At 44.8% G+C, this 13137-nt stretch overlaps 1 protein-coding gene across 1 annotated transcript in view; it reads left to right on the top strand.

Moving 5' to 3' along the window:
* Positions 1–4549: 4549 nt before the first annotated feature.
* Positions 4550–13137, top strand: part of LOC308362881 (Na(+)/H(+) exchange regulatory cofactor NHE-RF2) — a gene marked incomplete at its 3' end in the record, with an annotated part of 41938 nt that continues 33350 nt past the window's right edge. Inside the window, exons 1-2 of the mRNA XM_080835608.1 lie at positions 4550–5171; positions 12451–12723. Of these exons, the coding sequence (XP_080691734.1) occupies positions 4965–5171; positions 12451–12723 (480 nt within the window). The 5' untranslated portion in view covers positions 4550–4964. The remainder of the gene's footprint in view (positions 5172–12450; positions 12724–13137) is intronic.

Raw genomic sequence — 13137 nt, forward strand, 5'->3', positions numbered from 1 at the left:
GTGTGTATGTGTATGTGTGCGCGAGAGAGATGCACCTGAAGGCAGGTGCAGGGCAGTATGTAGGCCTACGTGTGGCACCACTTGGTTGGGTGCGCGTGCGTGTGTGTGTGTGTGTGTGTGTGTGTACCTATGAAGCCATCACATTGCTGGAGTGGGTATCCAAAGTGTTAATTAGTCTCTCTGCTAGATCAGCGATGAGGGTAAGGACCCTTGGGTTTACCGGCAGTTGCTTCTTGTTTTGTTTTTTTCGTCTCAACCTTTGTGCCCTTCTCTGGATTGATGTTGAAGAAACACCTATGTAAAGAAAGAAAACAAAAAAACCTCAGTTGTTTTTGAAGCACCCAAATACACATGGTGTACCGTGTTTCAGACACCTTGGACAACAAAGAAAAAGGCCAGTACTTTACAATTTCAGCCCCACTTGTGATTACGCACAATGATTTTATCTCAGATCGAGGCCTATCGTCTCCTACAAACTCTAAAAGGCTCTAACAAAGGACGAAGACCCCAAATGTTACACACCAGCTCGTCTGATATGCAACAAATGAAGCACAAAACCGAATGGGCTCGTGTCTAGGGGGTGTTTATTAACAAAAAGGCTAAATATAACACAGGAGAATTTCTATTTCAAAGTAGAACGGCGAGAAAGGCCCGAAAAAGCGTGGTGGCACGCAGTTGAGAGAGAACGTTCCGGTGGACGATGCCGGCCTTATACATAACGGGCTCCGCCCATGGCTGACAGGCAACACCTGCACACAATTAAAGCAATAGACAGAAGTAATAGCAAACGAAAATAATGGAAACAGTGACCCCTAAGGCAGGAGGACGTAACAGTATCAAACAGAAAAAAAGATTAATTCAAGAGGAGCCAATGGAGCCAATGGAGCCAATGCCCAGGTTTCACATGACGAACTGTATTGGACTCATGCCATGGAAATTGTTACAGTACGTAATTGCAAAACAGAAAATGTGTACAGCAAAAAACACTGCCGAACAAAAAGAACAAATTCCCAAAAAGATATTTTGTGATTAGCTTCAATTCCTCCAGTTACGTTTTTCATTCGTAAAAACAGTCGGCAGTATAGTTGAAGTAGAAAAATAAGCCTCTTTCTTGAGGTCGGAGAAAAATGGGCAGAGTAAGATCCAAGCTGATACTGCAGACAGATGTGGCTGATGCTGGTGGTTACGTGCTGTGTGGAATGGAAAGAGAGAGAGAGAGAGAGAGATATATAGAGAGAGAGTGATGAGATAGACTGATAGAGAAAGATGAGAGACAGAGTGGTAGGGAGATATAGAGTGGAAGAAAAAAAAATGAAGTATAGCCTACACTACTGTAACAAAACATACAGAAGGAAAGGAAAGCCAAGCTGGAGTTCAGTTTCCGTCCTTACTCTCCTGCTCAGCCTCACGCTCACGTCTGTCTGACCACAGATTTTCATCCACATCGCATCTTATATTCTCCCTTGCAATGCAACAGGGGAAGAATCGGCGTGCATGCCTCAACCATCCCCTGCACTGATCTGCTTCTACATCCACACAAGCAGCAACCATTGCTTGGAAAAGGGACCTTCGATTTAGAGCCCGATGCTCATAGACCTTCCACGCCATGTCGAAAAAACCTCCTCAATAGGATTTAGGTATGGGGAGTAAGGGGCTAGGAGCACCATCACCATCCTTTGATGGGCAGCGAATCACACACCCTGATGAGCGGGCCACGGTGAAAGCTCACATTGTCCCACACAATCACATATGTAGGTAAGTGAGACCCTACCAAACCCCCCTATTGTAGAGGGATACGATCAGAGTGCAGGCGATCCAAGAACACCAGGAGCTTCTGGGTGTTGTATGGGCCAATACTTGGAATGTGGGTGACTACCCCGTTTTCTGAAATCGCAGCACACATGGTGATGTTGCCCCCGCGCTGTCCTGGGACATCCACCGTTGCCCGGTGACCGATGGCATTCCGGCCACGCCGTCGTCCTTTGGCAAGGTTGAACCCAGCTTCATCAACAAAAATCAGGGTGTGAGGGTTCTCGTTCGCCTCCAGCTCCATTATTATCTACAATACAGTAAACACAATATTACTGTAAATTGGTTTTGCACTAAAATCAGACAACAAATTACATGGAAATGTTCTGTGTTCTCTGCAAGTTCAATAAACTGGGCTCTATGCTCCATTGGAAACAGGTCATAATGATATTCAACTCATAACACGGTACAATATACTAGACGTTACCGACGTAACGGTCTTTACAAAAACTCAGAAGTTATAGCGGAGGAGAAGAACACAGAAAAAAAAATCTGCAATATAATTAGAAGTTACCAAATTCCTCCAAAGCTCCTCAACGAGACCAAGTAGGCTACTTAAGAAGGGAAAAAACACAGGCGCAAAAGGCGGATCTTAAGTTTCCGAAGTAACCAAAATAATAATAGGCGGTTTTGGATCGAGCCCCACAGACAAACATACCAACACTCGCACAACACATGACACCAAGGAAAGCGGACGAACATAATGGTTCGTCACAGTAGTACACACCACTGCTTTACCTGTACATACTGATAGCACAGCTCCTTGGTTCTCTCAGAGTTCCTTTCAAATGGAACTCTGTACAATTGCTTCATGGTCATCTGATGTTTAATCAGGACCCTGTCCATAGTGGAAATGCTGACAGGGTTTACATTTTTGAAAGATGCTAACATTGTCCTCCAGGATTGTGGTCCTGATTTCTCGCAGTGTGATGGCATTGTTGGCCACGACAATATTGCAAATTTCCTGTTCCTGCTGTTCATTGAAAATTGTTCTTCTGCCACCCGCACCAGGTTGTCTTCCAATCCTAGACCTTAGAGGTCACAAATAGACACTATTTGAATTTAGTTGTTTTACCTTTACGTTAGTTCAATACATTTAGAAGCTACTGTTAGTAACTCCACCACCAATAATTCAATAGTTGACTGAGCACATACCTGTTTTCCCTGCGGAATGTTTGGATTATCGAGGACACTGTAGAGCGTGGCGCATTAGGGTGAACTCTACGACCTGCCTCTGCCATGGTGAGGCCATGGTTGACCACATGGTCCACAAGAGTAGGCCGAATTTCATCTGGTACTGCCTGCTGTCTTCGGCCTCTTCCCCCTACTCCACCACCACACACCCTTGCTCCTCTTCCTCCTCCTCCTCCTCGAACAGGTAGTTGCCCTTGGTCGTTTGGTGCTTCCATGTTCATACTGTAAACTGTACTGATCTTTGTCAAGCCCTGGATATTTGATGGAAGCAATTATACTCCTGGATAGCACCTGTCAGCTAACTAAAATTACTGTGTGATTGGTGATCGGATGTGAGAAACTCCCCCTTGATTAGTAAAGTTCTAGTTGCACCTGAAAAAATGAAGCCGATGATCCAAGAGATCCATATTACAGTATATACCATGATGTTTTTCATTGTATTATGTGCCTGAACGATTCTGACAGTGGAGTGAACTATTGTGCAGGTGATGATGTACACAAGGAAATTATGCCAAGATGTTTTGCAGAGAACAACCACTTGACTGAAGCGCAACAGTCAGTTTAGACCAGCAAGATGTATTCAATTGGTAATTGGGCTAACGGAAGGCAATTGTACCTAGATGTACAGATGTGCTAAATCATTTGAAATGTGTGCAAGCTGTAGGCAATTGTACTTGTCATTTGCAAGGAGTTTACTATTGCAATTTGATTAAAGGAATGAGAAATGCCAATCTGTTGTGAACAAGTGCCCAGTGGTTTGGAGGTTTGCACGTGTTGATTTGAGAATGTCATTTCTGTTTCGTGAAATAATCCAAAGCAATGGAGAAAAACTGTAAATGACCATGTAGTCCCACTGAGGCTCCTGAAGTGTGGGCGCAAGGGGGACGGGATTGAGAACCCTGAACAGCCACCTACTGGTGACATGTGGTATGGCACTGCTGTTACAGCATAGTACCTTATAATGAACCTATTTGGAGATGAGTCTGTAGCCTACTTTGTGCTTATGCAATATGGTCAGGGCCAAGCGTTTAGCCTACATGTTGAAGAGGATGGCTACCCTAATTATTAATACAACAGATATGTGCCTATGATGAACATTGTATGTAATAATTTTTATTTAAAGATGAAATATTTAAGTTTTGCCAAATCAATTAAATACATTGAAAATGTTTAACAGTTCAAATGTAAAAATATTTTTTTTTAAGAAGAGCTATGTAACAAGCTGTTTTATTTCTATTAAAGGTGAAATTGTTGGTAGTATTTGTCTTAAATCAAAAGGTGGCCTGTTATAAAAAAAAAAAATTGGGAACCACTGGATTAGATGGAGATCTAACCGCTAGGGGGCGACAGAGGCTGCGTTTAGCAGCGCTCACCCACTCAGCTTGATTTCAGTGTAACCCAATCTGCGCTCCCCAGCCGGTTGTCATGGACCGGACTCCTGCGCGTAGGTGATCCTGCCAGCACCTCTCTCTCGGTCTCTCTCTCTGCAGACTGGAGGCTTCGCGGGACTTTTCTACTCTCCCAGTCATATAGATGAACATACCGATCAATCGAAGACGCGAAGTGGTCGATATTTTTGATTGAGGGACTGAAATCTATTACAAATCTATAGCAACAGGCTACACAAAATAAACTACTAGACCAACTACCCTGGTCGGAGACATGGTTTCTTAATCTACAGGATCGTTCTTTGGGTTTGGATCTGTTTTCGCCTGCAGATAGACGCGTCCGGACTCGGATGTTATTACCGTAACCGGTAGAAGGCTATTTGCGTGCTCTACATTTCAAGCATCTGAGTCGGGGCACCCGCAACTTTCGATGGAGCGCAGCGATGCCTAACGGTGGAGTATACTAGTGGGCGAAGTTGAGAAAGTTGAGCTTCTTCGATGGTCGAATAATTGGAATTTTGGCATTCAACTAAACGCTAACTTTGACGTTGGAAAGTGGCAGAAAACGGGACGATGGCAGGCGATTTGAAACCGCGGCTTTGTGTAATGACAAAAGGCGACAGCGGATACGGGTTTCACTTGCACGGAGAGAAGGGCAAGAGTGGACAATACATCCGCAAAGTGGAGCCCCACTCAGCCGCAGAAGCCTCGGGCTTGCGCGCGGGAGACCGAGTTGTGGAAGTGAACGGGGAGAATGTGGAGCGAGACACGCACCATCAGGTAAGGAGCGAGCTCCCCCACGCTGGAGTAAGAATTACGCCTGCATTATGAAGCCCTATCATGGAATGTTAGGTTCTGTCTCCGTTTCAGTCCTTAATTATCAGCAGAGTATAAGAGAAACAAGCCCACTGTTATTGGTGCGGTAGCCTACTGTGAGGGACCCAATGGGTTTGACGTCCAGATGCATTAGCGAGTCACTCATCATGTTTACTCAGATAGCAAAGTACAGCAGACCACTGGCGGTCTACTGGGGGTACAGTTGGCGGCCCACTGGGGGTAAAGTTGGCGGTCTCCTGGGGGTACAGTTGGCAGTCCACTGAGGGTACGTACAGTGGGCGGCCCACTGGGCTTTTTTGCTTTACGGTTTTAGGGCAGTCATCTGGTGAATAACAGACAAACACCCCACCGTTTTGCCACTTGTTTGTTTTTATTTATTTTTCTCAATTAGTGATGAAGTATACATTCATTTACACCAACCCTTTTTTTTAAAATATTTTACCAGTGCGTAACATATGTCTTCAATTGGTCTTTAAAAAAGTAATTTGCACCTTGTGAGCATTCTAGTGAGCATCCACGTCTGTATGTCTGCTGATATTTTAAATAAACTATAACTATCTAATAAACTAAGCACATGATTTAGAGGTGACAGGAATTGTTGTTGTTTTTTCAATAATAACACGCCCAGTTGATGATGATGGTCCGAGAATGGACCAGAAGTGCACGCCACTTGCGATGGACAGACATATGCTTGCTGTCTGGGTAGGCTGCTGCCACGAAGAGTTGCAGGTGATCAGACGTGGTGTGTCGTGATGTCATTGTTGGCCTACAGCTGTTTTTGAGTGTCAGGTAGCTGGCGCGCTGAGTGGAACAGCAAGATCAGCAAGTTCTCTCGCGGCCGGTTTAACGTCTGGTTCTAGAACGGAGTTGAATCGGCCCGGATGAATGTCATGTGTGAGTGAGCTGTTTCTCTGGCGCGTGGCTGATAACACACAGCCGCGGTGGGTAGCGCAGTTCACACTGACAGAAGGTCGCTGATAAGAGTTTGGCTGAAGTGTGTGTGAACACCCAGCGACACGAGTCTCTCTCTCTCTCTCTGCGCCTCCACGCCTCCGCACGGGGCAGATGTGGATGCACTCGCTCTCCGTGCTGCGCTCTGCGTCTCGTGGAGTAGGACGTCGCCCGGAGGCGGGAAGAGAAGCATGTCTGGAAATGTAACCTCTTATCTGGTTTGCGTTCTGCTCTGCTCGGAATCAGACGGAGGATCGTCTGTGTTGACAGATCTAACCAGTTCAGACAAATAGAAACTAATCTGAATTCTTCTCATAGCTATTCATTTGCATAAGCTGTGGCCATGTGTAAATATGGAACTAAACCTGTTCACTTAGCTGCTCATCTGAGGCAGACACATTATACTTATATTAAAATATAACATTAATTTCCAAATATCATGACTTGTCACTGTTCAGTCTTTTCCCTGGAGATTCTGTTGTAGTTACACATGATGTCGATTTTTAACTGGGGGATATTTACATAGACATATATAGATGGCTATTAAGGCATGTTGAGTCTAAACAGTTCTCATTTTCTGACCACATTGGGGCCCATGTTGTGTGCATGTTGAGTCTAAACAGTTCTCATATTCGGACTACATTGGGGCCCATGTTGTGTACACCTTGAGTCTAAACAGTTCTCATGTTGTGTGCTTTTGTCCCTTTGATAGTCAGGTTTCATGGTTGTGTTAATATGCCTGGTTTTTGAAGACACATTTGAGATATTTTTCTGTATCAAAGTCAAAGTGTTTATTGTCACTAAAACTATTAGCGTCATCAGACCAGTGACATTCTTATGACCTGGCAGGCAACATCTACGCACAAGACGGGCATACAAGATAAAAAAAAAATAACATGTAACATATAACATAAAATGATTTCATAATTATATTATTTCTTAAGTGAATGAAGGGTCCTCTTGCGCGTCCCTTGTGGTCTTTGTGGCACACACACACACACCCTCACACACTCCTTGTAGTCTTTGTGGCCAATGGAAATGATGTTGGTGTGCATTGTGCAGTCAACCAGAACTCTCCAGAATTCTGGTTCCACACCAGAACATTCAGAACAAGAAGAACGACAGAGAGAGAGAATCTACAGCTAAAGGAACTCTACAGAGGACCGAAGATAGAAGGACAAGCAATGAGAGAGGTAAAGAAAGATGGACAGAATGAGGGAAAGCTTGGCTGAAAAGTCTCATTTATGAGGGAAAATTTGAGCAAGGAAAGAGGGAGAGTATGATTGGAAGAATGACAGAACAATAGACAGTTAGAGAGGGAGGGAAAGACAGAACATGTGGAGAGGCAGAGAGAGAGAGAGAGTGAGGGAAAGACTAATGGAGAGAGTAGTGGATTTGTGAAGACAGAATGTGTGCGTGAGAGAGAGTGAGTGTGTTTGAGTGAGTGATTGTGTGTGTGTGTGTGTGTGTGTGAAATAAGAGCTGGAGTTGGCTGAACACTCCTGACTCCAGCAGAAACTAAGATGGCTTCATTGCCCTCAGCTAGATCTCACTCTGCCTGTCTGTCTGTCTGTATGTTTGTATGTATGTACATCTATCTGTCTAGCTCTCTGTCTGTCAGTATGTCTGTACAGTGCCTTGCATAAGTATAAACCCCCTTGGAGCAATCATGGGCAATATAAGTTGTCTTTTTTGACAGAAAACAACCTCTTTAATGTCAAAGTGAAAACAGATGTCAATTAAATTAAAATATGTAATGTAAAATAAGTGATTGCACAAGTATTCACCCCTTCAAGTCAGTATTAACTAGTAGATGCACATTTGGCTGCAATCACAGCACTGAGTCTGTGTGGATAAGACTCAATCAGGCTTGCACATTGGGACACTGCAAATTGACTCCATTCTTATTTGCTAAACTGCTCAAGGCTTGCACATCTGGACACTGCAAATTTACTCCATTCTTCTTTGCTAAACTGCTCAAGGCTTGCACATATGGACACTGCAAATTGACTCCATTCTTATTTGCTAAACTGCTCAAGGCTTGCACATCTGGACACTGCAAATTGACTCCATTCTTATTTGCTAAACTGCTCAAGGCTTGCACATATGGACACTGCAAATTGACTCCATTCTTATTTGCTAAACTGCTCAAGGCTTGCACATCTGGACACTGCAAATTGACTCCATTCTTATTTGCTAAACTGCTCAAACTCTGTCAGGTTGCGCGGGGATCAGGCGTGAACAGCCCTTTACATACACACACACACACACACACACACACACACATCGGGCGTGTTCAGCCCTTTTCAAGTCCAGCCACGAATTCTCTATTTGGGTTTAGGTCTGGACATTGACTCGTACCACTCCAGAACCTTCACCTGGTTGTCTTTAAACCATTTCTGTGTAGCTTTCGCTCTATGCTTCGGGTCATTGTCTTGCTGGGAAATAATTCTTCACCCAAGCCGTAGTTCTCTTGCAGACAGAATTAGATTGTCCCGCCAGGATTCCCCTATATTTTGCTGCATTCATTTGACCCTATATCTTTGCTGTGTGTGTGTGTGTGTGTGTATGTGTGTGTGCGTGTGTGTGTGTGTGAGACAGTGCATATCTTTACAAGTCTTCCAGGGCCGGCTGCAGATAAGCCTCCCCACAGCATGATGCTGCCACCACCATGCTTCACAGTAGGGATGGTGCGTTTGTGGTGATGTGCAGTGTTGGTTTAGTGTGTGTGTGTGTGTGTGTGATGCTGCCACCACCATGCTTCACAGTAGGGATGGTGCGTTTGTGGTGATGTGCAGTGTTGGTTTAGTGTGTGTGTGTGTGTGTGTGATGCTGCCACCACCATGCTTCACAGTAGGGATGGTGCGTTTGTGGTGATGTGCAGTGTTTGGTGTCCGCTAAACATAGCGGCATGTTTGATGGCCAAAAAGCTCCACTTTGGTCTCACAGACCACAGAACCTTCTTCCACTTGCCCATGGAGTCTCCCACATGCCTTTTAGCGAACTCTAGTCGATATTTAGTATGAGTTTTCTTCGACAGTGGGTCTCTTCCATAAAGCTTTGATTGGTGAAGAACCCCGGCATCAGTTGTTGTATGCAGAGTCTGTTCCATCTCAGCTGCAGAGCTTGTAACTCCTTCAGAGTAGTCATAGGTGTCCTGGTGGCCTCTCTCACTAGTCTACTTCTGCACAGTCACTCTGTCTGTGAGGACGGCCTGCTCTAGGCAGATTTACACATGTGCCATATTCCTTCCATTTCTTGGTGATGGATTTAAAGGCACCCAGTGCAACTTTCGAGGCTTAAAAATAAACATTCAATTTCTAGTCTTTTTTACACGTAGTACGTTTCAATAACTCCATACCATTACATATCGACATTCAAGGAGCAAAGATGAGACGTTGTTGTGTGGTGAGAACTGATAGAAAATCGTAAACAACAACAATCGCCGCCATTTTCCCCCCAAATCTTTATTTATTGGTGCCACCAATAAATAAAGCAGGATTCCAGTCAATGGAAAAATGGCCTCTCCCCACCGGCGATTGTTGTTGTGTACGATTTTATATCAGTTCTCACCATATGTAATGGTATGGAGTTATTGCAACTTACTATGTGTAAAAAAGACTAGAAATTGAATGTTTATTTTTCGAGTCTCAAGCCTATAAAGTTGCACTGGGTGGTCTATAAAAGGTCTATATCCCTCGTCCGGGATATTTTTATTTTTGAGTTTTCGTCTCAGAGACATAAAAAGAACAACCACGGAAACATTGAACCCTTTTCTAATATTATTGCTGAGGTCTTCTAGAATAGAATCATATATTCCATTTGTGCATCAATGTTTTTAGTTAAGCAAAATGTACAAAAACATCAAGGCATGTCAGACAACTTAGAAAAGTCTAAAAGGCCTTGGACCTTAGAGTGTTAACAGAACTCCAGGCGATGTTAAGTGCCATGTAATTTAGTTTGTATCCTTCCCCTGACTTATACTTTTCAATGACCTTTTCTCTGAGTTGCTTGGAGTGTTCTTCTGTCTTCATGGTGTGACGTTGGCAAGGCATACTGATTAACCAGTGAATGGACCTTCCAGACACATGTGTCGTTATACTACAATCACTTGAGACACATTCACTGCACACTGATCCCCATTTCAGTAACTGTGAGACTACTAGCACCAATTGGCTGGACCTCTGTTGAATTAGGTCAGTCACTTTAAAGGGGGTGAATACTTATCGCACTCACTTATTTTACTTTACATATTTGTATTTAATTTACATTACTGTGTAGAAATCTGTTTTCACTTTGACATTAAAGAGGGCTTTTCTGTAATTTGTTTAGTCAAGAAGCCAACTTATATATAAAATTAATAAAAGTGGGTGAAAACAAGGCATTGTAAGACTATCTCTCTGTCTGCATGACTGTCTGTCTGTCTGTCTGTCTGTCTGTCTGTCTGTCTGTCTCTGTTTGTCTGTCTGTATGTCTGTCTGTCTGTCTGTCTGTATGTCTGTCTGTACTGTCTGTCTATGTCTATCTCTCTGTCTGTCTGTCTGTCTGTCTGTCTGTCTGTCTGTCTGTCTGTCTGTCTGTCTGTCTGTATGTCTGTCTGTACTGTCTGTCTATGTCTATCTCTCTGTCTGTCTGTCTGTCTGTCTGTCTGTCGGCAGTTCTATCTGCCTGTGTGCCTGTCTGCGATCTGTGTGCCTGTCTGTCTGTGATCTGTGTGCCTGTCTGTGTGTCCATTTCTACACATCTGTCCGACTGTCCATATCTACACATCTGTCTGTCTGTCTATGACACTCTCTATCGCTGTGTCTGCGAGTGTATCCATCTCTGAGGACATCTGTGTGAGTGTGTGTGTGTGTGTGAAAAAGAGATTGCTTAGCTCAGCTGTATAAGGGTGTGTGTGAGTTAGCTCAGCTTTATAAGTGTGTGTGAGTGAGTGAGTGAGCGAGGATGAACAAGTGTGAGTGTGTGAGCTCAGCTGTATAAGTGTGTGTGAGTGAGTGAGCACAGCTGTATAAGTGTGTGTGTGAGTGAGTGAGTGAGCAAGGATGTATAAGTGTGTGTGTGAGCTCAGCTGTATAAGTGTGTGTGAGCGAGCAAGGATGTATAAGTGTGTGTGTGAGTGTGTGTGTGAGTGTGTGAGCTCAACTGTACAAGTGTGTGTTAGTGAGTGAGCGAGCAAGGATGTATAAGTGTGTGAGCTCAGCTGTACAAGTGTGTGTGAGTGAGTGAGCGAGCAAGGATGTATAAGTGTGTGTGTGAGTGTGTGAGCTCAGCTGTATAAGTGTGTGTGAGTGAGTGAGGATGTCTGGTGTCCTGTTCGTAATCACTAACGCTGACAGGCTTAAAGGACATTGGACCTGTTCAGGAGAAAGGCTTGTGTAGGATTTCTTTCTCTCTCTTTCTCACACTCTCTCTCTCTCTCTCTCTCTCTCTCTCTCTCTCTCTCTTTCACTCTCACTCTCTTTCTCTCTCTCTCTCTCTCTCTCTCTCTTCCTCTCTCTCCTTCTCTCTTCCCGTGTTGTCTGTCACACTCTCAAGGACAGCAGATTGGGTTGTGCTTCATGTGTCGTCATGTGCATGTCTCTCTTTCATGTGTGTGTCTGTGTGTGTGTGTGTGTGTGTGTGTGTGTGTGTGTGTGTGTGTGTGTGTGTGTGTGTGTGTGTGTGTTGTGCTTCATGTGTCGTCACGGTACATGTCTCTCTTTCATGTGTGTGTGTGTGTGTGTGTGTGTTGTGCTTCATGTGTCGTCACGGTACATGTCTCTCTTTCATGTGTGTGTGTGTGTGTGTGTGTGTGTGTGTGTGTGTGTTGTGCTTCATGTGTCGTCATGCGCATGTCTCTCTTTCATGTGTGTGTCCGAGTGTGTGTCTGTGTGTGTGTGTGTGTTGTGCTTCAGAGGTCGTCACGGTACATGTCTCTCTTTTATGTGTGTGTGTGTGTGTGTCTTGTGTGTGTGTGTGTGTTGTGCTTCACGTGTCGTCACGGTTCATGTCTCTCTTTCATGTGTGTGTGTGTGTGTGTGTGTGTGTGTGTGTGTGTGCTGTGCCTCATGTGTCGTCACGGTACATGTCTCTCTTTCATGTGTGTGTGTGTGTGTGTGTGTGTGTGTGTGTGTGTGTTGTGCCTCATGTGTCGTCACGGTACATGTCTGTCTTTCATGTGTGTGTTACCCAGAAGAACTCTCGCGACGCATCACAATGAGAGGTGTGAGGTCACAATGCTCCACATCCTGTGATCTGAGCCCTGACCTCTGACCCCTGTGTACTGTAGGTGGTGCAGCGCATCAAGGCGCTGGAGGGGGAGACGCGCCTCCTGGTGTTGGACCGCGAGACGGACGAGTACCTGCGCAGTCTGAGGCTCACCTGCACGGAGGACATGGCCGTCCGGATCACCGCCTCCCCGTCCCCCGTCCCGTCCCCCTCCCCCGCCCCCTCCACCTCCACCTCCTCCCCCCCGCCCACGCCCAGCAAGCGCCACAACGGCTCCCTGACCAGCGACCCCTCCAAGCCCACCCGCAGGTCACCCTCACGGGCCGTCAAGAAGGTATGCCCCCCCCCCCACACACACACACACACACACATACACAAATGTAGTTAGCGGAGTGTGTGTGTGTGTGTGTGTGGAGTGTGTGTGTGTGTTTGTGGGCTGTGCTGTTTATAGAGTAACTGGATCTCTGCCGTTGGTTATTGTTATTGCTGTTATCTTTATTATTATTATTATTATCGTGTTATTATTATTTTATTTATATATTATTATAGGGGCGACAGTGGTACAGGAGGTAGAGAAGTTGTTTAGTAAGCAGACGGTTGCTAGTTAGATTCCCTGTCGAAGTGTCCTTGAGCAAGACACTGAATCCCTAATTGCTCCTGATGTGCAGTGTATAAAGGTAAAAATGTATATATCCTTGTAAGTCGCTTTGGATTAAAGCGTCTGCTAAAATGACCAAATGTAAATGTA

Source organism: Sprattus sprattus (assembly GCF_963457725.1).
Source record: "Sprattus sprattus genome assembly, chromosome: 3".
Lineage (NCBI taxonomy): Eukaryota > Metazoa > Chordata > Actinopteri > Clupeiformes > Clupeidae > Sprattus > Sprattus sprattus.